Genomic DNA, 23,527 nt, shown 5'->3' with positions numbered 1-23,527 from the left:
CTGACTTCCTGTGGTGGTTGCACCAGCATCGGCAAAGGCCAAAATTGCTCCGCTATTCCCAATGCCAAGATCACCACTTGCAGCAACAGCCACTGTGTTGTTGAGAAATGTAAGCGTGGGTACGAGGTTAGCTCTTCTAGTGACTCGTGCGTCTCTCAGTCACACCACGCTGCACTCTGAGTGAATGTGAATCTTAACCTTGTGTTTTTGTTATTGGGACGTTTCATATCGGACACATGTGTTGTTGATATTCGTATTCATTCAGCCTTGACTGCTTGGTTCGTCCCGTGCTCCCCATCAACCCTTTTCGTTGATGTATATTCTTGGTACTGTTAATGACGATCGGATACCCATTCTATGTAAAGGCTGTTGTACTTAGGTCTCATTCTGCCTTTTCGAAACTTAATACAATGAGAAACATTGGCATTCTCTTTTCATCGATAATTTCAACTGGCTGCGCTGATAATAAATTAGCCCTGCACCATCGTACGCATGTAACGGGGAATTGATCCGTGTTCGTAACTAATTTGAAAACAGATTTATCAAGACCTCTCGGAGCCGTAGCGTTTCTCCGCCCCAACTTGACAAAATCTGCATTTCTTACGGAGGCTCGAACTATTTTTGAGACCCAGGGAGTTTTGGGGGGGCGTAATCGTGGGGCAAGGACCTCGTAGCTAATTTCAAATAGTCCAGACCCAAGATTTCCCGTTTCGTCCAGAATTTATCAACTTGGCTAAGTGCATAAGTTCGTAAGCTTCCGTGCTTATTGGTGATCACAAACCAAGCAATCAAATCGTTTAGCCAACGGACTTCTCGCCCGTTCCGTGCTGACTGGGAGTAATAGTTGGATGCTCGTGAGCTCATAGCTGTAGGCCAAGTGAATCTGGACTGCTTATAGCAAGGTAGCCATTCAAAACCCGACCGAGAAGAGTGGAGCATTACTTCGGGCTGATGAGTCCCCAGGTCCACCACCGATATCCCCAGTTTGTGATCCCCAACGTCAATGATTCGCACAGTGTTCAATTTCACACAGGACATCACATGGGGGCATAAATACCCACAAAGAACTAGTTCTGACCCCAAGACTCACCACGCCAGCTCGATAATTAATTTGATGATAAATGGCTGCCACCAACGAAAATCCCATTGTATTTTATGATCTAGCCGATGGCAACGGTAAGTCGTGGTCACCAAATCCTTATAAGACAAGGTGCGTGACTGAATTTTCTTTGTGTTTGACAAAACTAAACGCTTATAAAAGGTTGTCCTTGAACTACAAGGGAATACCTTACCGCACCGAGTACATTTCGTTCCCGGATATTGAACCCAGAATGAAGGAATTGGGTTTGGCCCCATTTTCCGCTACATTTCCTTACTATACTCTGCCAGGTAGTTGTTTACTTATCTAGCTTCTGGAATTCTCCTGATTTAACGGCCGTAGTGATGCTGATCCCTCGAACGATCCAAATGGCAAACCAACCTACGTCGCCGATTCGTTCAAGATCGCGTTATACTTGGACAAAAAGTATCCTGCCCCCCATTATCCTTCCATATTCGCTCCCGGAACGGCTGGCATCCAACATATACTTATATCAAACTACCGGATGACGGTTGCTGCACCTATCTTCCCACTGATCCACCCACAAGTACTTCACATCATGGACGAGAGGTCCATTGAGTATATGCGCCGGACGCGAGGACCTCGACTCATCCCCCTCTCGGAAGTCGAGGCTGCCGAGAAATGGAGGGAGGCCAAGGAGAGATTTACAGGACTGGCGGAATCTTTGGCACTGAACGATGAGATTGGTTCTGTAGGGCCGTTTATGATGGGGGATCATGTATCGTTCTCGGACTTCGTCCTCGCGGGTGTATTTTACTGGATTCGGAGTGTTGAGGGTCCTGGTTCGATTCGCTTGAAGGAGCTATTAGAATGGGACGACGGGAGATGGGAAAGATTGTGGAAGGCGATCCAAAAAATTGAGAATAAATCCTCTGAAGTTGTTTGATTGACCTCTGTGGTGAATATTAATGTAATTAGAACTAAGCTATACTGGTCTACAAATTTAAGGGGTCAGATACAGCAAATTAAGTACGATCGTCATACGATTCGTAATCCAAAATTAGGATTCCATGTATTCATCGTTACTACCACCTTCACTATCGCTCTGAGCTGGAGACCGAGGGACTGGACTTGGTTTCTTCATCCGGGGTCGTAGTCTGAGTTTCTTAGGACTGGCCGCCTCTGGTTCTACGTTGCCATCTGAATTGTCACTCCCAAAGTTGGAATCCAGCTCCTCTTCGTCATCCTTGTTCGAGGTCGCTGACTGCCCACTCCTGCCTCGACCTCTCCCACGACCTCTGGCTGTGCCTCTTCCTCTTTTGCTACCACGGGTGCACCAGTCCCTAGACGTTTACGCTTTGCTACTTTTAAACTTGCGGAGGAGCCTTCGGGCTCTCGATTGGCATCTGCATTGCCTACTCCTTGAGGTTTCTTTTTCCTACTCGCCCGTGGCTTTACCTCTCCTTCGCCTTGCACCTCTCTTTTGTCCTTTCCGAAACCCGCATCTGCATCCGTATGGCCATTCTCGTCCGGGCTACGCTCGCCAGATTTACGAGAGCGGTATTCGGCAACGACTTGCTGCAGACGCTTTGACGCATATGCTTGAGTCTTTCGAGGGGCGCGCGTGACGTTGTTCGACGTGAAGGCATGTCCTTCGATGAATGAAGTAAGAGTGCCTTGCCGATTGGCGGTCGTCGACTTGGAGAAGCGCAGGTATGGTTAATGACCAAGATTAGATGAGGCTTCAACATACTTACACTAGAGCGTTGAGTCATACGTCTGATGATAGGAATAATGGTCTCATCAACCTTTTCGTAGGCCAAGATAACTCGTCACCAAGGAATCTACAAGAGGTCAGGGTATATGCATGTTAAAGGAGTATGATATACCTTCGTAAACCGTCTAGGTCTGGAAGTCCCCATTGGAATCGTTCCTCAGACTCGTCAACTGTTGGTTCAAGGTAAGCTTCGCGCTTTGAAGGCGTTAGGGGCTTTAAACATATTGATCTAGATCTTAACCCACCACTTTAGGGTTTGGCCACTCCTCATTCAGGTGAAGGGTAGTGAACTTCTTTTTCTGGATAATGATCTACGGTCAACCTGGTCACCGCTCGATTCGGAGCGTCAACTTACAAAGCGCTTTCTAAAAGTAGTACCCAAGTCGGCTTCTACATCTTTGCCAACTTGTACTTTCCTCCACCACTTGCAGAATTCGCGAAGTCCATTTTCTCCAGGGAACTCTTTCATAATCTCCATCGCCACCACAGGTCCTACTCCAGGGAGTCCCTCAGTGTAATCGCTTCCAAGGAGATAAGCCAACGAGATTAAGGTTTCTCGGTCCAAGCCTAGCTCTCGGTCCAGGTCTGCTGCGAGGAAGCATTCGACCGTCTTGCTTTGGTTGAACATATTCCGATACACCCGCCCAGCACCAAACAGGAAAACGTCCGAGTCGTCGGTAATAACCCCTTCGACCAACCCATGCTGGGCGAGAAAAGCACACTGGGCTTCGGCTTCCATAGGCGCGTTTACAAAAGGCACTCCAAATAGACGTAGAAGTATTGAATCTGGGCGCTCATTTGAGTGGTAACGTCTTCGGCGTCTCGGAGGGCGGCCGCTCGTTCTTTCCTCAGGGCGGCAATCTCAGCGTCGAGAGACTCTCGCATCGTCGCGTAGGACTTCCCTTGAAGCTGAGACATGAATGCGGCGTGTTCTTCCTCTTCATCCTGGAATCTTGTATTGCGTGAGTGAGCAGAGTCAAAATCGGTTCCGGAGTGAACAGGAACAGCAACCGGCGAGCGAGCGCCGGTCGGAGTTGGAGAACGAGACCAAGGAATTATTTCCTCCTCATCATCAGATATCTGTGTTGGAATGTTTTCCCAGGACTCGTTTCCGACATTAGATTCATTCTTCTGTGGCAAACCACCAGAGTTTGATTCGAGCGCTAGCTCAACAAAGACTTCATGTTTGCTCGGTGCAGAAACGCCCACTGTTGGTGCACCGCTGAACCAAGACGGTATGCTGGGACCATTAGCGATGGTTTCAGTCCCGATTTGTGATTCGGAAGGTATATCCTGGAGTTTCTCCGTGACATCCTGAAGAACAGCTTCACCCGTGTCCTCTTTGGGAGATCCGGGACAATATCGAGCGCCTTTTGGGTAGTCAGAGTATCACTAGAATCGTCCATGTTGCGCTCCAGAGTATGCTGAGTAGCAGCAGATCTCAAGTAATTCTTTGGGGAATCGTCCCAGGTGACTCGTTTAACACCGCCACTTTCAGCAACTTGAGGTTTCTTTGTTGGATTCTCGTCTTCGGTATTGCTCAACTTGGACCCAAAACCCGACTTCGCGCCCTCCTCTAATCTCTTCGTTGGTGATCCCGTTGTCCCTGATCCACTCGGTGTTTGGTAAGGAGCCAGTAATGTCATTAACCTCGATGGAAGAGGCACTTCGTCAAGGTCATCTTCGTCTCCAGAAGACACCAATGCCTGCTCGAGCTCGCGTCTCGTTTCGTATGCGCGCTGAGAAGTAGGCTCCAGTTGGGGTGATTCGAATTTGGGATCACTGGGGACCTTTCGATGGGGTTCTTGTATGCTTGACTGGGACGGGATAGGTTCCGAGGTCGATAGGCAAGCATCCATGGCGCCCAAGCTCTCAGTGCCTTCCCATGTGGAATTGACCTGCCCTTGTTCGTTTACAACAGGGGCCATGATAACAACCTCCTCCATGTCTAGATCTTCTTCATCGTCTTCTTCATGCTCCAAAGCTTGTGGAGCAACCGATGTCGATAAGCCCAACAGCCCGGTTGGAGCACCAAATAGCTCAGAATCCGGCACAATACTGGTTGTCACGGACGACACGACCTCTGCGCCTGAACCTTCATGATTAGCGGATATTGATGTTGCTCCGGAAGAGTCTTTGTTGTGTTCAGAAAGTGAAAGGGCCAAAGCACGACTCAAATCGTCCTCTTCGTCCTCTTGAAATTGGCCCCCAGCAAGAGAGGCTTGTACAGCCAACTGAAAGTCCATGTCTTCTTCTGCAGACGAATGAGAGCCTTCTGATTCGGGCGATAGATCAACCTCTTTTCCTTTGCCCTTGTCAAGTCGAGGTGCCCCCGTTAACTTGGTTTTTGTGGTGAGTGGAGCAAGGTGTTTTCTCGTATCACGCTTGGAAAGGCCATCCAAAGCGTTCTGTCGCTTAAAGTCCCGCCAATCCTGGTCGGGCGCAACTCCAATCTGGGTTCTACATCATCTATTAGACGAAGAAAGACGTAGGTAATCCAGCAAACTTGCCTCCCCGGGACTATCACGTCCTCCCAAATATCTCCAATCTTGCTGTCAAATGAATCATCACCTTCCTCTTCTTCTACCACGATAGGCTTTTCAGCAGTATTGCCTTCTTGCCGTATTCCCAAGGTAAATCCCCTATCGCCCCCTTCGTTCCTCACCAACACGTACTCGCGATTTTTCTCGCTGGCGATCTTCACGGGGACTACGACTCCTCCAGCACCTGTTCCTACTAGGTTCAGCGTTGATAATACCTCTTGAGTGAGCCGGTTGCGCTGTCCCAAGTTCTTTATTTGCGCCATACTAAAATCCATCGGGGTCTTGCTTTGCCTGAGCATCTTCTGCAAACGCTTGTGGGACGTAGTCCGAGATTTCAACCGGAGTTCGCCCAGAATTTCATACTGGGCATCTGCAGGGAGCTCGTGGAACTCAGGATCATCTGGTCTGAGGCGGGATATATAAGCCCGGAGTTCTTCATCGGTTGCAAGTCTCGGATCATTGGGAAGGGTGCGCGAGTCAATGGATGCGTCGAGTTCTGGGAGCTGGTAAGGATCGTGTTCGCGGAAGGTCTTGCCTGCTGGTTTGGACGATTGTTTTGTTTTGGAGGGGCTGAATGACTTTGATGCAGGTTTTGCAGCTGGAGCATTGAGCTTCCCAGGTAGCACGAGCGTGGGGCCCGAAAGGTCCTCCAAGTAATTGGTGTCATCGTCAACAAGAGATCGATGCTTGTTATCGGGAGCATTTTCGGCATCTTTCCTGATTCAATGTGAGTTGGCTCAATTGTCATGATATGGTTAGTTGATGCTCGTACCTTTCCCTCTCTTCAGTATGACGAAGTGCTTCCCGTCGGAGTTGTGCAGCAAGCAATCTTTCAGCCACTTTTGCATGATTCGCAGCCGCGCCACTCTTTCGTTTCTTTCTTTCTGCCTAAGATGATTCGGTACAGGTAAGATTACGACATGCGAGAGACTTTTAATATACTCACAATTGTGCTCCGTTTTAACACAGGTGCGCCTCCATCAAAGACAAAAACGGGTTTAATGCCATGGAACAGCAATTTGGACGTTCGGCGAAGAAAACCAAGTATGTGTGCATTTACAAGAGCACGGCCTTCCTTGTCCCGCATGGTGGCCTGAAATTGATAAAGCCAAATGCTCGAATCGATAGCCAGTACCTTTCCCTCGAGGGTCTCTAAGCTGCAGATTGCGTTTGTTAGTTGGCCAGTGGTAATCACTATGATGCATATAACATACGGGACGGGGCGCCCTGCTGGCGACAAGAGGGTCCATAACTGTTTGACACCCATGCCTCCGACACAGATGTGGTGGCGGGGTCTAAAGAGCTTTGCTATGACATAGACCAGGATCGACGATCACGTGAAGGGTTGCCGATCGTTTCCAAGCCCTCGGCCGGTAGCAAGCGCCCGATTGTGATCTTGGGTGGGGGCGGTGCATATGTGCCTAGAGCCCAACCAAAGCCGAGCTCGGGTATAGTCTCGGCGCCTGCGATGGATATGCCTCGATGCAAGGCACACCGTGTCTCAGTCACCTCCAACAACCTTCCCCTCACTGACATATTTGGTACCGGATTCAGTTTGCCCCTTCAATTTAAACTATGAAGCTACAGCAACTGCAATACGCTGTACAAAACGAATACACAATACCTTATCTTCCTCATGTGTTTTACATCGTGATGTTATTATTATTGGGTCTACTGATACCTTTGAACGGTAAACCCTTGCGTCTATACTTTCCAAACCAGCTAATTCCAACTATTCGGGACTCGGTAGTTGCCTTGGTTGGGTCGGATGTGGTCACGACTTTAAAGATTGATCCTACTATTGACAACCCGTGGTGGATGCCTCGCAATTGGCCCAGCATGTTTCGCCCTCCAATCTCTCAGAAATGTCAGCCAGCGTCTATCACAGACGATATGAATCTTCGTACCAATTCGTCCATGCCTCTGTTTAAGTATGGTGTGTGTTAAACTTGACCCTACAGTACCCGGTCTGACTTGGATCTTCAAGTTCTCCAACGTGCATATCGCGATAAGGCAGAGCACGACGATCCAACTAACCGAATATATCCCGCGTTATATCTGGCGAACAAACTCTCTAACTGTGAAATTCATGCAATCACTTGGCGAGTGGAGATCCCAGCTGCGCTTATGCGATACCAGGTAACGGTTCCCTATTTATCGTGTTGAACTTATCCTTACATGCTAAGTAGACTAAGATATATTGCTCTCTAGGAGGGGACAAGCCATCCGACTCAGAAGTCCCAGACGAAATGCAGTTCATTATGACGTACAACCTCGCTGACAATCCTGACTTGGGTCCTGATGACATGGTCGATTATCTTTCATACAATGTCGTTCCCGAGCCAAAGGGTGTTCCCAGCCATAACTATATTGTGAATCCTGCCTTGGCAAGCCTCCCAGTCAGATCTAATTCCTCTACTAATATTCTTGGAGTGCTGGATGGAATGCACATCGACCTCTCTGAAGCAATTTGGTCTGAGTATCGAATTTGGATGGCGAGACAGGAAAGCACACAAAATACTTATTTCGTCGAATGGTCGGCGCAAAAAGGAAACCACTGCCGTCTGCCTGACAACTCTGACACTTACAACGGAACTTGTGGTGACATAACAGACTATAATAGATGGCTTCGCTCGTATGGAACAACAAATGACTATGGCGCAAATGATACTTTTATTCAACCATTCAAGATTACACTTATCAATTCATTTATTGCCCTTCGGGATGCCATCATGTAAGGAACTCGCCCATTAACTATTATAGCGAAATTGACACTCTGGATAGGATCGACCTCGGTAATATCAACACGGAATCGAATATCTATGTCAACAAGACCTACTTCAACGAGGTCATCCGAGTCGATCCTTACCACGAAATGCAGGGAATATCATAGCAAACCTTTCTGGAAGTCTTCAGATGGACACTGATACCTTTTGGAACTTTTGTGGCTACTGGGGCTGCGTTAATACATCTTGGGCCGAGGCGCTCCAGGGCATGCCCGAGAATGCATCACTCAAAGGCATATCCCTTCCTTACCGACCAGACGGCCCCTATGCGCCATCAGTGTTGAAGTTTAGATACCTCTGCCCTACGTTTAAGCGCAAATCCACTACTGCCTTGTTGGTTTCTGTGTTCGCTAGTGAGCTTTTAACTCACCAACTTCAAGTTTTCCTGCTAATCATGATTATATTGTAGCAACGTTTACCATAGTTGCTTCGCTGTATACATTATTCGACTTGTATATGCCCAAGGCAGAAGCTCACTACCAGAAGCGAAAGCAAGCATTTGCTCGAGCCATTAATCGTAATCCCGGTACGTATGGTTTTCGTTGCGACTGATGCATTGTTTGGTAATCCATTGTTTAGAGGATCAAGGCGAAGAAGAACACCTTGTTGGAGAACCCATGGGCAGAACCAATACGTTTGATTCTTCCAAGACAGTGAGTCAACACTGGATTTTTCAACCCATGTTTTCCTATGTTAACCTGATTTGATCTCCTAGTTGTATGCACCCGTTTCACAGGCGGAAAAAGAAAAGGACGGGCGTTATGATTGATATAATCCCGAGTAAGCCCTGATGGCAAGTCCATGGATAACAAACAGATAGTATTGGCAGCATATGTTTAGGTGATCCAGTTTGTATATTATGCTAAAGCTCTTTCGCCCTCAGTGGTCCGTGTGTCATATCGGTCATTTGGAGATGCCCAACAGGATTATTTCCTAAGTGTACAACTTCGTATTTGCAGAAGGCCGTAACATGGAGTCGCTTCGTATATATTAGCCTAATGGCCTGGCCTTCTTAAATAGTCTGCAATTTTTTATCCCTACATAACACAGGTGGGCGATTATCGTAAAGACTGTAGCATTACGCGCCGTGCGAGTGTTGTAGCCGCTTTAGAATCGGGATATTGTAATCTGTTTTACAAAGCAGGCTGTTGCGACCCGCGGGCACCGCGGACTTGCCAATGCTTGGTGGCAAGCGTTACAGTTTACCACAGCAAGGCCATTATAAAAGCACGGTCCATACCACCTCACTACGTATTATAAAGATAGAAACCATCTTGCCTTTAATTCAACTTTGATCTTGCTCCCCCCATGTCTTCCTACCTTCGAAGTTGGCTTGCACCCGTTATTGGCAGCACCACGAATGACTCGGCTGGTTCTAATTCTGAAACACCTGGGCCAACCATCAACCTCTCGGAGCCTTCGCCGCCTGGATCTGCATCTGGAGACATTGAAGATGATGATTTGCCCCCTCCATTCCCTCTGCCAAATAGTATCCAACGCTCTTCAGGTTCTGGCCAATCCAACTCCACTACCGTAATATCCAATGTAACACCGTCCCCAGGTGTTCAGGACGCTCAAAAGAGATCGCCTTCGCCTGACTCGAAGACCATGCCGCCACCTCGTTTACCGACCGTTCGCATCCCAACCGTGTCTACCAATGGACTCTTGGCTTCAACCAGTTCCACCCAACAAAGAAATACTGTGTCGGTACCTTCTGGCGGTGGACTTGCTCTGCCGCCTTCAACAACAAAACCTATGCCCAATGTCAATACAAAAGGCAAGGCACGGGCAAAAGTCGCTCTGGCTCCTGGTCATGGCGCTTTGGACTGGGCAAACCTGAAGTCTTCCGGGGTGGATCTTAGAGTGAGTTTTGAATCAACCTACATGATTATGTCTCTAAGCCCGCCTACCCGTGCAGGGAGTTACCGAATTGCAGAGAGTTACGCCATCCATGCTAAAGGAACACCGCTCGAGAGATGATGCGTGGTCGGCGTTCGGTGGAAAGGTCTATAATATTACACCGTACCTACCATATCATCCTGGGGGTGAGAAGGAGCTGATGCGCGTTGCTGGGAGAGATGGAACAAAATTATTTGGTGGGTTTTGGCCTAAATCTGTTTGACAGACAACTGACTTTTCATTAGCCACGACTCATGCTTGGGTCAATCTAGATTTCATGCTGGATGGATGCCTTGTGGGATTCCTAGTCCCTGAACAATCATAGACAGTCTCCGGTCTGTTTTTATAATGCTGGCTGCAAACGAACTGAGTTATGATCAAGATAGACTGCAACTTCATATCCCATATGGTTATACATCGAAAAGATACACTGTATTTAGTAATACTAGGTCCACACTTATGTCCTAATCCTAAAGATGCCGCTTGGAATTTAACTGCAGCCGCACGATGTGGACGCTTGTGTCGAACCATTGCCATTCGTGTGTTCTACGACCGCACCGGTTCCGATATCTCCTGCAGGGAATGCATTTCGGCTCCGCTCGTCCACGGGGGCCTTGACGTCCAGAGCCGGGTTAGCCTTGAAGAATCCAATAGGCTTGAAAACAATGCGAAGGTGTTCGGTGGGCATACTGAGACACTGATTAGTACTATTATCCCTGTTTGTTAAATGGTACTTACACTGGCCAATCTTCAGGACGTGGTACATGATTTACACCTACAAATGAACTTGTATCAATATCGTAGATCCAGGGGACTACCAGTGAACGGACACACCAACTGTCAAGAAAAGCAGAATATCCTTGTCGTCTACGCTCTCGCCATTTTTGGTCCACTCACTACCGAGTCCTTTGGTTGGTTCGTCTGTGTTTGAGTGGTCAAATATTAGCACACGTAGCACGCACCGCATCAACCACTTACGTCTGAGGAACATGTCTTCCTGCTGGCCACCTTCTGCCTCCAGATATTGCCTCATCAGAAGGAACGACCCACAGTGATTTTGTGGCAAAACCAGCGCGCTCGCGGACCCAGCTTTCGGGCTGCGCGAGGAGCCCACGAGTCGCACCTCCGATACCCACCGAGTATGCGACTGGCAACCCAGACGAGTAGTGAGTACGCGAGCGATTGACAATCCGCCAACGTCGGTCGGTTTCGTGTGAATATTCTCGACCGCTGGCTTCGGTAACTGGAGTATCCACAGAAATGAAGCCGTTTCCGGCGTAGTTCTCAGCTGATCCTGTGGCATAGGGGTATGGTTTGATGTCCGACTCGATGACCGTGTTATTGATACCATCTACCATAGGATCGACACTATAGAATACGAATCAGAGGATGTGCACAATACAAGTATGGGTACCCACCGAATGGAGAACAAATGTTGGTGGTATTGGGCATTGATGCGAGGGGCGACTTGAGTTCCGAAGGTTGCCTGTTCTCCTTCCGCGAGAGTGTAGCTAGAGAAATCATATCAATAGTTAATTAGAGATAATTTCAACTGACTTACACATTCAAAATTCCTGTGAGGCGAGTCTCGAGTTCGACAGTACCATCGAGGTAGAAATTCCAGTAGAATGCTGTACTCTGGTGAATATTTCATGCGCATACATGCGATATAAGATCTCACCATATTCATAATTTGCCACGGTGCATATCATCGAAATAACGAGTTTTCGAGAGCGAACAGATTGGGACCGTCCCCCTGGGCGATAATCGGTATGCTTCCACAATAGTCCTGGGCGGCCATTGAACCCCATAATTTGTATAATATATCTCGCGAGACTCACCAGCATCTTCTTCATGGATACAAATGGCATTTTTAATCGTAACAGTGTTCCCATCGTGTCCAATAAAGTGACCGGGCTGGTTTCGAAGTTTCGTTATAAGTACAGACTACGCATTAACTTGGCAAAAGGTTTGTCTCACCAAGTAGTGGATAGTACCCAGGCAATCACATCCGAGGGAGAGTTCATTTGCTTGGACACCCATACCATATTCGCCACTATCGGTCCACTGAATAAGTAGAACTAAGACATGCTCGGCTTTATGCACTCACACATCAAATGCAAACTTGCGAGGGTGAGGATGGTCTGGAGAACCATACGGTACCACCATTTCCGCGCATGACATGCGGTAGAATACTGGGCGGACCTCACCCGCATCATTGTAGGTTACTGTTCCAAGGACCACACCCTCGCGAGCCGTGAAGCCTGTTTTCACTTAGCTGGGAGTCTTTTCATACCGAGTATATACACTTACCAATATGCATCTTCCATTGCTGCCACTCGAGGATGTTTCCGCTCATTTTGAAACTAACGCCCTCTGGCTGGATCACATGCAGGGGCTTGAGTGGCTCGCGTGGCGCATTCGCAGTATCCAAATGATCTGCAAGGTACTCGTGCTTCATTTTAGGAGGAGGGATCCGGCCGCGATCACAAGTCACTTCCAAATTGGGAGGTTGGGTCGAGTAGTCAGCTGACGCTGTGTGGAGTCCCGATTTTGGGTGGGATGGGAAATCAATGTGGATAACCTTCTTGGCATTGGAGTCGATGACTGGGATGAAATCGAGGGGGTGGGCGTAGATGTTCTCGTCTTCTCCGAAGCGTGCGTACAGCAAGCACTGCTGGAGCCGTAATTTTTTCGAGAATCGCTCATCGTAGCCCAAAGACCATCCGTCTGCGTAGATTTGATCAGGACCTACACCTAAAGATCCGCAAGTGTTACTACGATGATTTGTTTCACTGACACGGGGTTATAATTACTGACCTACATCTGCGCAGAGTTTCTTCACGCGCTCGTCATTCCTAACAATCTGTTCGGCCTCGATCAGCTCGTTGACAGAAAGTTGTGGCATTTGACCTTCTGGTAGCTGTTCAGTACCATCAACCACCCACTCGGACTCTTTGAAGCTCAAGTGAATGATCCATGAATGGCTGGATAACAGGTAAATTCAGTGCAAGTACGATATTTTCTGAATGAAATCCATACCCAGTTATAACATCGATAATGTCAACATCCGCTTTCCTGGAAACCTCGACGTAGGGGTCGGGTTCTGACCCTGGCGAGGTCCGAATGCCAAGGTACGCAAGCACATCACGCTTTGGAGGCAGAACGGTCTCGGCACCGATGTACTTGAAGGCCTTGATAGGTGTTGGGTCGCAACATATTGGCGTACCGCAGCAGAGAGTCCGGTAATCTAGCAGTGCGCATGTTACATACTTTTCACCGCCACACAATGAGAATGGTTCAATAACATACCTCATCAGCACTCAGCGGATCAAGAGGGTGAGCCGAGGGGGCCTGCTTAATCTGAGGCGGGTTTGCTGGGACGACGGGAGCGGATTCGACAGCGACTGGAGCCATTGTGGCCAAGCGGAGAGTCGTTGGTGTTTGAAGAGCTCGTGGTAGATGACCTTGATATATATACGGTCAGAAGACTACTTGGCTTCTTGGCTTGCGGAGACATAACCTAGGCTCTAAATCTAGCCGGTAGTCCCACGGCAGTACGGTTCGATTAGACATGCACGAGCGCTGAACTCCTTCCCATATAGATATCATTCGGAGGGAATATCCGAATCTGTTGGCTCCTATTTGATCAGTAATAGCGATTCGCGCACTTACCCGAGCCTGATTAGATAGTGAATGCCGCATCGAATGGACATTTCCATATCGGGACTCGGCTGGGGCGTTTGGCTTCCACCCTCCACTTGTTGTTACGTTGTGATGCCTATTGGGTAATCTCACATACGCCTCGGATATCTTCATTCCACCTCAAAAGAAGGCCCAGTATCTAAGAACATCCATGAGCTACGTAAAATGTAGCACAGTAAAACATTTTGTAGGAAGTGGAGGGGCGACTGCTTTCTGCATATAAACCAGAGTATCCATAGGAGCTGGCTATTCCATCATCCCCTTTGGTCCCAAAGATGCCCATTGATGTGAGTAATTATCCATCAAATCAAGTCAAATGAATTCCACTCGGCTTCGGATTCCAGCGATCGATATTGACATTTCCCTACACTTAGATCCGCGCCGGAGCCCAGGCTAACTTTGCTTTACCGAGCATAGGGCCAGGTGCGGCCTTAGACGATGTTTTCACGTCCAAAGATGAAGATAAACCAATTTCTGGCGGCTTGTTTACTATGGTCGCCGCTGATGAACCGTTGGTCTATACTTATGGCTATCATGAGCTAAAAATTATATTAGAAGGTACGGAATATATATAACCATGCTTGGTGCTGTGACCGAACCACAACACATATAGGAGAAATTCATCTCGAGGATGCAGCCAAACCAGGTGAAGTGATCAAGGCCAAAGCCGGAGATGTGCTCCGCATCGAAAAAGGCACGAAGGTTAAATTTAGTTCTCCAACGCAGGGGAAAGGTGTGTAGAATTTCTGTATATCCGGGTTCACAATTCACTTACACTTGGGGCAAGCCTTCTATGTTGGCCAACGCGCATACAGGGCGTTCTGAGTCACCCATTGGTTCTACGTGTATTAAAATGGATCAGCAGAAAGAATTTAGTAACTATACTAGCAAACAACATCAATCAATGAGGCTAGGGGGTCTCAGTTACGGCGTGGTTTACCACAACTTCAGAAGTCAATTACTCGAACACCTTGATAGTCGCCTAGTTGCCACGGATGATCCTTTCCCGGGCAAGACATAAACATTTGGCCACGGGGAATGTTAAGTTCCTGGCTCGCAGCTTCAACCAGCTGATAGGTTCAGAATCGGGTTAGCTCGTCCCTCATGTTATTTATATTTAGACTCACCTCTGGGCTAAAATCTCCCTGGATAAACACAAGGTCAAGAGTAATCGAAGGGAACGCCTCATCAAGAATACGCGTATTAGCCTTGAGCTCAGAGGGTACCGTGGTGATGTTTTGGTATGCATGAACAAGCCTAACTCGCGAGGTAAGCTCATTTCTTTGAATGTATATAATGGCTTGGACCAAACAGTTGATCTTAGTAAAATGTAAGCATCCGTGCGGCTTGATCACAGCATTATCAGTCTTACATGATCGTCTTTGACCCAGAGCACGACTGGGTCTTCCCGGAACCTCTTGATCCAAGAACCAACCGACCTGTCGAGACGGTAGGGCTGAATGAACTTTGTTTGATCCAATATCCACAGCGCTATGTGCGCAATCTTGAGCCGGGAAATAGGAAATAGCATTCCCAGCAAGACTACAGCAAAATACGCCACGAACAATCCCAATGTTTGAGGACTAGAAAAGGCTGTCAACGCAGGGTAGCGGGGTGGAGTGTAAGACAGACGCTTACTTTAGAGCGACGTTTCCGCCTAAAACAACTAGCGTCATCAATATGGCCAATATCATCGTCCACACGGATGTACGGTACTTTCTAGGAAGTCGATTGCGCGAAAACTTGAGCAGGATACCAGAGACTCCGTACTTCATAAGTTTAACAGGCATATTCAGACTCCCTTCCTACTCGAAAAAAACACACACTCACCAGTAGCATAGTAAACAGGAAACTTGCAGAGAACATTGTCGAGACAGTCGCGAGTGAAAAAGCTGAAGAGCCGTACACAGCTAAGCACATGACAAAGAATAGTAATATGGGCATGTATGCTGTTCCGGTCAGAGGCAAGGTACGTAGAAACGTCTGGGGGAGCACTCGTTCCCTTGGCAAGGCAAGAATATTAGCTAAAGCGCAAATCCAGTTTCGTGCACAAAAGCTTACTGTGCAAGACTTTCAACCAGGCGAGAGCCAGTCACAAGCCCCGCAAAGACACCACCCGCAAGAACAAGGAGGCAATCGACCACGATCACAATTCTCATGGGTCGTCCGATTGTTACTTCAGCCAATAGCGAGAGTACGTTCGCCCCGCTCAGTATAGTTTCACTGGGAAGTAGTGCATACACAAACAACATTAGTGGCGCATTGAGAAACAAAGCCATGATAAGCAGATTTCGAAGGGTAGGCCCATATGAATGGGGCTTGATGTTCTGTATATATGCAGGTGTGCACTCGAAACCTGAATGAAAATGTCAGCATTCTGCAATCTCGCTTGGAAGTGACCCAACGAACCAGTAACTCCGAGAAAACCGATGCAGACACCATTAAAAATCGAGCGGGCTATATTAGCACCACCAGCCGGGCGCAACTCCCAGTTATTGCGCAATACACCCATACCAGTATGGGCCCAGGTTATCGCAGCCCCAACCATGAGCGCAGTCATTACCGACATCTATAGAAAACTAAGTATAAATTTGGGATAACCAAGCAGGTACTCACGTGAATAATAGTGATGGAGAGAGTAAACGCACTACTCTCACGTAGTGACACCAAAGCAATTAGAGAGATCGAAACCAACAAGAGTAGCCCAATATGCCATTCTTTGATCAATCCAGTCGATATTTCACCCTGCAGGTACGCTCCAGCTGTGGCCGCACTGACGACACTCGTGGCTACTGCGTCCAATAACGTGGCGGCAGCACCTATAGCCCCCAACGTTTTCCCAGAGCATTGCAGTAGGTAAACATAGTTGGCTCCGTTTAGACGAATCGCGCTTCCAAGCTCCAGAAGATCGGACGGTAGATTGTCAAGATGAGGCATGCAATAAGCAAGGAGAGGGGCGAAAATATAGATGCAACTGCAGCCACCGCAGGAAATGCATAAAACACGGATCCAACGACACCATTTCCAGAAATCGAAGTTGAGCGAAACTGGCCTAAAGATGATCGAACAAAATCAACAAGATGGTCCCCAGTTGAGAGGTACAATAAGACCAACCCATTTGTACACCCGTGTCACTCATACTATTACGGGCCATCATGAGTTGGCCCTTCTTGATTTCTCTGTATGAAACCTCTCCCCAACCGCTACATTCGTACAAGGCATGATAAGTCTGACGCGGCTTTGTGATATATATTACAGCTACTCACGTAAACTCCCACTCATTGTCAACCCGAGGAAAGCGAGAAGGGCTAGGCACAAATTTGCGGCCATCGGGCCACCGATTCTTTGTCTCCGGATGATCTGAGAGGGGCCAAGTATTCAGTGGGAGGACGCTGAAGCAAAGGCTGGCAACAAACTGTTTCAAATTCTGATTGTGCAAAAGAGGGTGGTGGGTAGTTATCTATCTCGTCATTTCTATCTCTCTTTCCTTGGATTGAAAAAGTCAGGCTTTGACACTATAGTAACAAATGAGAATGAGCGCACCCAGTTCTAAAACTACGGCTTGTTCAGCTAAATTGTTATCTACAGGAGAGATATGAGCTTCCAAATCCTCGAGAACTACCTCTAACGAGTTCAAGTCGCGCGTAGGTGATCCTGGAATAATATGCGACCGAGCCCCGCGGGTCGAAGAACGAGGGCCGAGTGACTTGTACGACTCCGACGATGGCGTCGACGTTGGCATTGCGACAACCGTATCTCAAATGAAATTATCTCGGTAAGTAATATGGCTCGTAATTTTCGTGAAAATTGAGTAAGAACGAATAAGACAACAAGCTTAAAGTCCAGTGGGAAAGTTGGGTTGGTCGCCTATACGACCCCTGGATTCCCCACGTGAGAGTGAGCAGTTTGTTTTGTTCGCGTTGTAGCTCGTTAAATATGAATTGAACAAAAAATCTCCACGTGATATATGCAAACGACCAGGAATTATTTTTGTCTCCTACGGTCAAACCAGGCACGTCAACTTGGTCCCACCAACCTGTTTCAGGGAAATACCAATACTTTTGCTATATGTGCTCTCAATTCGCCGAGTGGAAAGGGGTGGAATCCCCTTGGACATAGAAACGATCCGGCGCTTACTTTGGTAACTAATTTATCTAAATCTAGGTACTGGTGATGACTTGCTCTTCCCGAATAGTACCTTGGTTCGACTGATAATCAGGAGGTTCAAGTAGTACTAAACAAACACACATACAAATCTCCCAGAAACATGACTTTAAACAATCGTGAATCGCAGTAATTTCATTAGCACCAACTATTTATACAAACTGAGCTATCATTATGGGTAACAAAACTCTGTTCTCAAATCCACTCCTAGTCCAAGATTCAAGCGCAGCAAGTGCACACAGTCCATTTAAACGATCGAGGCTACTTGAACCCCAACTGAGGCATCTTGTGGATCCTCGCGCGTCCCCACAAGGCAATAAGCGCATAAGCCGGTGCAACATAGTAAGCCACGATTCGTCCAGCCAAGTTCGTGTTCATCTTGGCCCAGTACGTAGTCGTACCTCCCAAGAGGACGGTAACCAGGAGCATCGGGATGATGATGTAGCCCAGAGTCTGCGACGGAAGGCATGTTTATACACTTATTCCGACTCAGAGAGATGAGTTGGCTCACCTGTGCCACTTCCAGAGGGACTTGCCTCGTTCTTCTCCTCCTACCGCAACGCCCTTACCCCAAAGGGAGGCCCCACCTGCCAGGGCTTGAAGAACCTACGAAGCATATCTAGTCAATCAGCCTTAGCGGGACAAGATAGACCGCTTACCAACAGAATCAATGTGGCGAGTCCAACTTTCTGAAATTACGCTCAATTCCATTTTATACAGTCAAAGGAATCAAGAAACTCACCGAATGAAGACTGGTAAAATGAGGCCACCCCATTTTCTCCTTGTGGACGATAACAGAAAGGGATCCGAGGAGAATGAGCGGGAAGCCCAATCCGAGCTGGATCTTCTGGTGGCGGGCTCTTCCTGCTTCTTTGGACGCAGCACTGAGGGTAGGCTGGAGCGTCATGACTCCCATCGCAAATGCGAACACAGCAGCGGTTTGAAGCATGGGGTGGAAGGCAAACCACCCAAGTTCCACCGGGTCTGCGTGGACCAAGACGGTGTACCAGGTGTAACCGACTGTAACCTATCAACCATGGTCAGTCAAGCTGAATGGACCTTAAACTTAAGAAAGCGTACAAGCAAAGAAATCTGAACACAAGCAAAGTCAGAAATTACAACAGCCATTTATGCAGTAAATTACGTACAGCGGCAAGTCCCCAGAGCGGCGGGTCCCGTGGCCTTAGCTCCTGCCTGGCCAAAACACTGTCAACAGCCTGGTGCTGAACATCGGTATCTTGTCTCGTATTGGGAGGCGGTAGCAATGCCTGGCGCTCGGGGTCGTGTCCGTTCATGATGGTTGTAAACCAGTAAATGACAAGACAATTGACAACGTGCCTTTATACATTCTTGCGAGCCGATCGAGGGTGCACAGGGTGACGTCCTCTCCAATGGCTTTGCACGTAATACGCGTCGTATCACGTGTTGTCGATCTTACCTCGGGATCGATTATAATTGAATCGAAGCCAATGGCTGTCTCGGACCTTGCAGCTATATGTCCAGGGGCGTCACCGATCACGAGCATACGCCGATCTTCGACCGGGGTACTCAATCACGGTCATATACAGCACCAAGTCAATCATATATTTGATCACACACCAGAAACAGAACAGCTCGCAGAAGCCCAAGCCCTAATATAAGCACTATCTTTATTCATTTAATCCTCCCTACTCGTTAGTTCGTGCCGCCTTGATCTTGGTTGACTTGGTTCTCTTGATCGTGCCTCTTACGTTCCTCATATTTCCTGCGCTCTTCGACTTTTCCTCTTTCTCTGTCCCGGAATTGGCTGTTCCCGTGAGCATTACTATAGTTCATCATTCCTCTAGCTGTAGGCCTTTGTTCAACAGTTGTGTGTGAGCGAACAAAATCTGAACAAAGGCGGACGAGTGTAAACGCTTACTCGTTGGGGTCATAGTCATCTTCATTTGGGCTGCTGCCTGCACTGGTTGTTCCACTACTAAATGATCTGGATAACGCGCGATAAGACCGAGTCCCCCCCTCTCAACCAAGTAAGAAAACAAACCTACTTTCTTCCACTATCTTTACCATCATAGGCTTTACTATCACTATTCATCGAGGGCAAACGATAATAATATGCAGTAATATATGCAAAGAGCAAGGTTTTCTGGGATGGGAGAGGGAGGAAGAGAAAGACCTCCTGGCTCGTATGCCCCAGGTTCTCCCCCCGCAGTACAACTTATAGCTGGCCCCAATACAATCGGGATGGCAAAAAAATGCGGATAAAGATCCTCGATCTCCCCCGGACCTCCCACCTCGTTCCCCAGGATGGGACACGATAAAACAACATGAGCTTGGGTTGTGTGGCGTATGTCTCCCCTCCCTTGTCCAAATGATGGATCGAGTGAATGTGTGGGGAATGTTCCAGTGTATGTGGTCCTGGTTGCCTATATTGAACATGATCGAGAGCCGAAGTCGTTCCGATAGGGGTATACGAATATAAGCACATATATATTTGTACAGAAACACTGACCCAGACATCTACAATCGGTTACAAAGCAGACCTACTCTAAGAGCAAATAAGCAGCGCAGGTGATGACAGCATGTAGAGATGCCAGAACCTGCAAAGAGACAACAAGGAAGAACGAGAACCACCGTATACACCACGCGCACTCTAATTCGTGAATACATTCCAACGAACTACATCTACGACAAAGATATCGATCTTTCCCTGTTAATCTTTGGATAAACGCGATTACGAACCTAGTCATCCAGATGGAACGCCATGTTATCTCTATTTGGGTGCATCACGCGCGAATACTCGAGGAATAACCTATAAGGTATGATCAAAACTCGGTCTACATTCCAAAAACGGGTCAAGGCCAAGAGGAAGTAGAACCAAACCAAGGCATAGAACGTATTCTGACCCACGCGCAATCGCTTGTTCCAGGTACGATCTTCAACGCATCTGATCACAGACAGGAGAGCCGTCCACGACATTCCTAGCACACACGTCTAACCCCGCCTAGGACTCAAACCGGGGCACAGCAACCCAAACTCTATCTCCGACCTCAGTCCAACCAAAACCAGACCGACGCACGCCGACTTCCGAAAAAGAGGACGGGATAAAGGGAGAAAGAGAGAGGGGGGGACTCACCTAAACAAATAGGCAACCATGTCCTCCTTTCGATAAAACGTCTTGCTCCAAACCTTGCCGGCCAATCCGATTTTACCGGCCAGCTCGTCGTGTCCTCCCCGGCCTTGAGCGTCTCCACGGAAGAAAGTGATAATGTCGTACTGATGGATTATAATTCAATAAAAAAAACGAACAAGGAAAGGGGTGGGACCTACCAGATCGGTCAAGTCAACTTTGACTGGTACGTAATGCACCCAGGGCATAACCCGGTCCATGTACCTATGCATTCGTATTCTATCATCAACACTGAGAAATAGAGTAGATGAGACGGTACACACCACTCTGGGAAAATAGTCGTCTTTAGAATCATCGAGTTCGTAGTCATTAGTCGCTTGAACCGCGCAGACCAGCCATTCCCATCAATCTACCACCCTCGACATCAACACCAAAAAGAGAGAGAACTAGAGGAACCGACTCACATCCATGATATACTTGTACTTGTTCGCATCGGACCAGCCCATATGACCCCGATACTCGAAAATCTTCTTCATCTCAGTGCACACCGGCTCCTCGCACTGAATCGGGCTCCCGGCAAACGCAACGTCCATCAACCGCTCGTTCAGCTCTTTCGACTTTTCCTCCACCGGTTTCCCGATCGCGCGTTCGGGCTCCAACGGCCTCAAGACGGACCTAACGCCCTCTTTTTCATTGGTCAACTTGATAAGCCGTGCGCGCTGGGACAAGTTCCAAGGCATAGTTTCAGAGAACAGGATGCCCGTGTTCGAGCCGCGCCAAAGGACCTTGTCGTAGGGCTTATCGTTCCAAGCCGGGTCGACGCCCACGTCTTCGGTAAACTGCTCGATCGGGATGGTGCGGATGTCAGAGTGCAGCGGGGTGGTGCACATCGAGAACGCGGGGACGATGACGCGAAAGACTCCTGCGCCCTGGCCGTGGGCGGCGAGGAAGCCGTTGATGTGCGTGAGGTCCGGGTGGCGCATGGGTCCATGGACTTGGCGTGGTCGTGGATGAACGTCTTGGGTCGGGCGGCGTGGAGGGCTTCCATGTCCGGTCGGTCGTCCCATTGGCGTTTGGAGGTGACGAGGGACGAGTTGGGTGGACATCCGTTGCGCCAGCCCTCATAGGGCCAGTGAGGGAGTGTGCTTTGGTCAAAGTCTAGAGTGGGTTTGTGGATCAAGGGTGGAGATAAAGGAGCAATCGAGGAACTTACGAGTCCGTGTTTTGGCGGCCTTGAGAGCCGCTTCCTTGAGTTCCCAACTAATGAATTGGTATGGTCCATCATGCGCCGTAAACGTCGCTCTGAAATCAGGCAACCACCTTGCAACTTCGCTCAACAACTTGACCTGCTCGTTGGCACGGGGCAAAAGTTCATCGACGCTTTGCCGAGGGTATGCAACCCAACTGCGATTTTTCCATTTTCACTGGTAAGGGTATAAGTCCCGTCATGGTCCTCCCATCCACGCTGAGTCTCGCGAAGCACATCCGGAGCAATACCCCAAAGAGGCTCGAGGTCGTGGAAAATGTCGTATTCGTCGGGCAGCTGAACATTGTGTGCGGTCACATAGTCCCACCTAGAAGGGAAAAAAGAACGGGAATCACCAAATCAAGCCATCTGAAAATCTGAATAACCTTTGATTGAGAATAATGTGACTAACCATTTATCGAAATTGGGGGGCGGGGGACGGCCATAGCGCTTCTCGTACTCGTCGACCGCGTCGGCCAAGTGTCGACTCTGCCTGCCAACTTGGCATTCCAGTCCTTTTCAGCCCCGCAATGAGATCGTATATGGGGTGTCTGCCCTCGGGGTTCACTTCCACCAGACCGTCGTCGCGGTAGACGTGACTGGGCATATGCGACTTGGATGTCGAGGGAATTTGCACCGGGGGAGATTTGTCATGCGGGAGTGGCTGGTGTGGGCTGTTCCAATGCGCGCCGCCGACGTCTGGGCCCGTGTCGTCGTCATCGTCCCAGACATCGTGCAGCTCGTTGGGCCGCTTCTTTCCGTAGATAAGGCCCGGTCCGTGGTGCATGGCAGCTCCCATCGGGTCCGACACGAAGCTCTTTGACGGTCGGAAGGCGTGCAAGAGCATCATCCCAGCTGTCGTAAAGACCAATGCGCCCGCGATTTGACGCAGACGGGTGCGCACACGGAATCCCATCTGCCACCGCGATTCAGCCATTGCGAGATAGATCTTGTCCCAGCACACACATACCTTGAGTTATATCTCCAAACCCCCTGGTCGTTGTCGTCCTTCCTGCGATATGAACAGAGAGGTTCGCGTCCACAGCCCACTCTTTTCTTTCTCGAACCAAACAAGCGCCCGATCGATCTTCGGCTCCGGTCAAAACATTAAAAAAGACAGGGAAACATAGGCACAAGGAACAACACACTCAAATTCATTCCACTACAGCGCATACAAGACCAAGTTTAACACATCCACCCGTAAAAGACAAGACACAAGGAAAGAATAGAAAAAAAAG

At 48.5% G+C, this 23,527-nt stretch overlaps 9 protein-coding genes across 9 annotated transcripts; 4 read left to right on the top strand and 5 right to left on the bottom strand.

Annotated features, from left to right (window-relative positions):
- Positions 1 to 1,121: 1,121 nt before the first annotated feature.
- Positions 1,122 to 2,006, top strand: RhiXN_02593 (glutathione S-transferase; the record flags this gene model as incomplete). Its single annotated transcript, XM_043322410.1, has 3 exons — positions 1,122 to 1,210; positions 1,262 to 1,300; positions 1,442 to 2,006. 3 exons carry the CDS (start codon positions 1,122 to 1,124, stop codon positions 2,004 to 2,006), a joined length of 693 nt encoding a protein of 230 aa, XP_043177906.1.
- A 114-nt stretch (positions 2,007 to 2,120) lies between these two features.
- On the bottom strand, positions 2,121 to 6,647 carry RhiXN_02592 (Flap endonuclease-1 protein; the record flags this gene model as incomplete). The annotated part of the gene is made up of 12 exons (XM_043322409.1): positions 2,121 to 2,306; positions 2,333 to 2,758; positions 2,818 to 2,888; positions 2,960 to 3,032; positions 3,083 to 3,136; positions 3,193 to 3,540; positions 3,609 to 4,004; positions 4,058 to 5,290; positions 5,344 to 6,097; positions 6,153 to 6,268; positions 6,327 to 6,537; positions 6,595 to 6,647. The coding sequence occupies 12 exons, from the start codon at positions 6,645 to 6,647 to the stop codon at positions 2,121 to 2,123; spliced, it is 3,921 nt and encodes a 1,306-aa protein (XP_043177905.1).
- A 308-nt stretch (positions 6,648 to 6,955) lies between these two features.
- RhiXN_02591 (uncharacterized protein) lies at positions 6,956 to 8,935 on the top strand (the record flags this gene model as incomplete). Its single annotated transcript, XM_043322408.1, has 8 exons — positions 6,956 to 7,316; positions 7,368 to 7,519; positions 7,570 to 8,114; positions 8,165 to 8,175; positions 8,262 to 8,519; positions 8,576 to 8,692; positions 8,746 to 8,819; positions 8,882 to 8,935. The coding sequence occupies 8 exons, from the start codon at positions 6,956 to 6,958 to the stop codon at positions 8,933 to 8,935; spliced, it is 1,572 nt and encodes a 523-aa protein (XP_043177904.1).
- A 539-nt stretch (positions 8,936 to 9,474) lies between these two features.
- On the top strand, positions 9,475 to 10,390 carry RhiXN_02590 (cytochrome b5; the record flags this gene model as incomplete). The annotated part of the gene is made up of 3 exons (XM_043322407.1): positions 9,475 to 10,029; positions 10,085 to 10,262; positions 10,311 to 10,390. The coding sequence occupies 3 exons, from the start codon at positions 9,475 to 9,477 to the stop codon at positions 10,388 to 10,390; spliced, it is 813 nt and encodes a 270-aa protein (XP_043177903.1).
- A 165-nt stretch (positions 10,391 to 10,555) lies between these two features.
- Positions 10,556 to 13,482, bottom strand: RhiXN_02589 (primary-amine oxidase; the record flags this gene model as incomplete). The annotated part of the gene is made up of 14 exons (XM_043322406.1): positions 10,556 to 10,754; positions 10,804 to 10,840; positions 10,900 to 10,961; positions 11,044 to 11,433; positions 11,484 to 11,576; positions 11,627 to 11,696; positions 11,747 to 11,854; positions 11,907 to 11,982; positions 12,046 to 12,121; positions 12,176 to 12,329; positions 12,379 to 12,822; positions 12,886 to 13,052; positions 13,108 to 13,259; positions 13,378 to 13,482. The coding sequence occupies 14 exons, from the start codon at positions 13,480 to 13,482 to the stop codon at positions 10,556 to 10,558; spliced, it is 2,133 nt and encodes a 710-aa protein (XP_043177902.1).
- A 563-nt stretch (positions 13,483 to 14,045) lies between these two features.
- Positions 14,046 to 14,595, top strand: RhiXN_02588 (ethanolamine utilization protein (EutQ); the record flags this gene model as incomplete). The annotated part of the gene is made up of 4 exons (XM_043322405.1): positions 14,046 to 14,057; positions 14,145 to 14,328; positions 14,384 to 14,503; positions 14,558 to 14,595. 4 exons carry the CDS (start codon positions 14,046 to 14,048, stop codon positions 14,593 to 14,595), a joined length of 354 nt encoding a protein of 117 aa, XP_043177901.1.
- Positions 14,596 to 14,717: 122 nt separating this feature from the next.
- Positions 14,718 to 16,707, bottom strand: RhiXN_02587 (amino acid permease; the record flags this gene model as incomplete). Its single annotated transcript, XM_043322404.1, has 8 exons — positions 14,718 to 14,840; positions 14,898 to 15,089; positions 15,143 to 15,353; positions 15,409 to 15,427; positions 15,601 to 15,662; positions 15,832 to 16,126; positions 16,180 to 16,339; positions 16,387 to 16,707. 8 exons carry the CDS (start codon positions 16,705 to 16,707, stop codon positions 14,718 to 14,720), a joined length of 1,383 nt encoding a protein of 460 aa, XP_043177900.1.
- A 1,601-nt stretch (positions 16,708 to 18,308) lies between these two features.
- RhiXN_02586 (cytochrome b561 domain-containing protein) lies at positions 18,309 to 19,229 on the bottom strand (the record flags this gene model as incomplete). Its single annotated transcript, XM_043322403.1, has 6 exons — positions 18,309 to 18,387; positions 18,446 to 18,540; positions 18,594 to 18,623; positions 18,677 to 18,961; positions 19,015 to 19,026; positions 19,083 to 19,229. 6 exons carry the CDS (start codon positions 19,227 to 19,229, stop codon positions 18,309 to 18,311), a joined length of 648 nt encoding a protein of 215 aa, XP_043177899.1.
- Positions 19,230 to 19,608: 379 nt separating this feature from the next.
- Positions 19,609 to 23,226, bottom strand: RhiXN_02585 (glycosyltransferase family 90 protein; the record flags this gene model as incomplete). Its single annotated transcript, XM_043322402.1, has 10 exons — positions 19,609 to 19,768; positions 19,835 to 19,900; positions 21,050 to 21,189; positions 21,244 to 21,307; positions 21,367 to 21,452; positions 21,508 to 22,163; positions 22,257 to 22,345; positions 22,390 to 22,617; positions 22,702 to 22,804; positions 22,869 to 23,226. The coding sequence occupies 10 exons, from the start codon at positions 23,224 to 23,226 to the stop codon at positions 19,609 to 19,611; spliced, it is 1,950 nt and encodes a 649-aa protein (XP_043177898.1).
- Between the last annotated feature and the right edge of the window lie 301 nt (positions 23,227 to 23,527).

The sequence above is a fragment of the Rhizoctonia solani genome, chromosome 3, assembly GCF_016906535.1.
Source record: "Rhizoctonia solani chromosome 3, complete sequence".
Taxonomy (NCBI): domain Eukaryota; kingdom Fungi; phylum Basidiomycota; class Agaricomycetes; order Cantharellales; family Ceratobasidiaceae; genus Rhizoctonia; species Rhizoctonia solani.
This window is presented reverse-complemented; position numbering and strand designations above follow the sequence as displayed.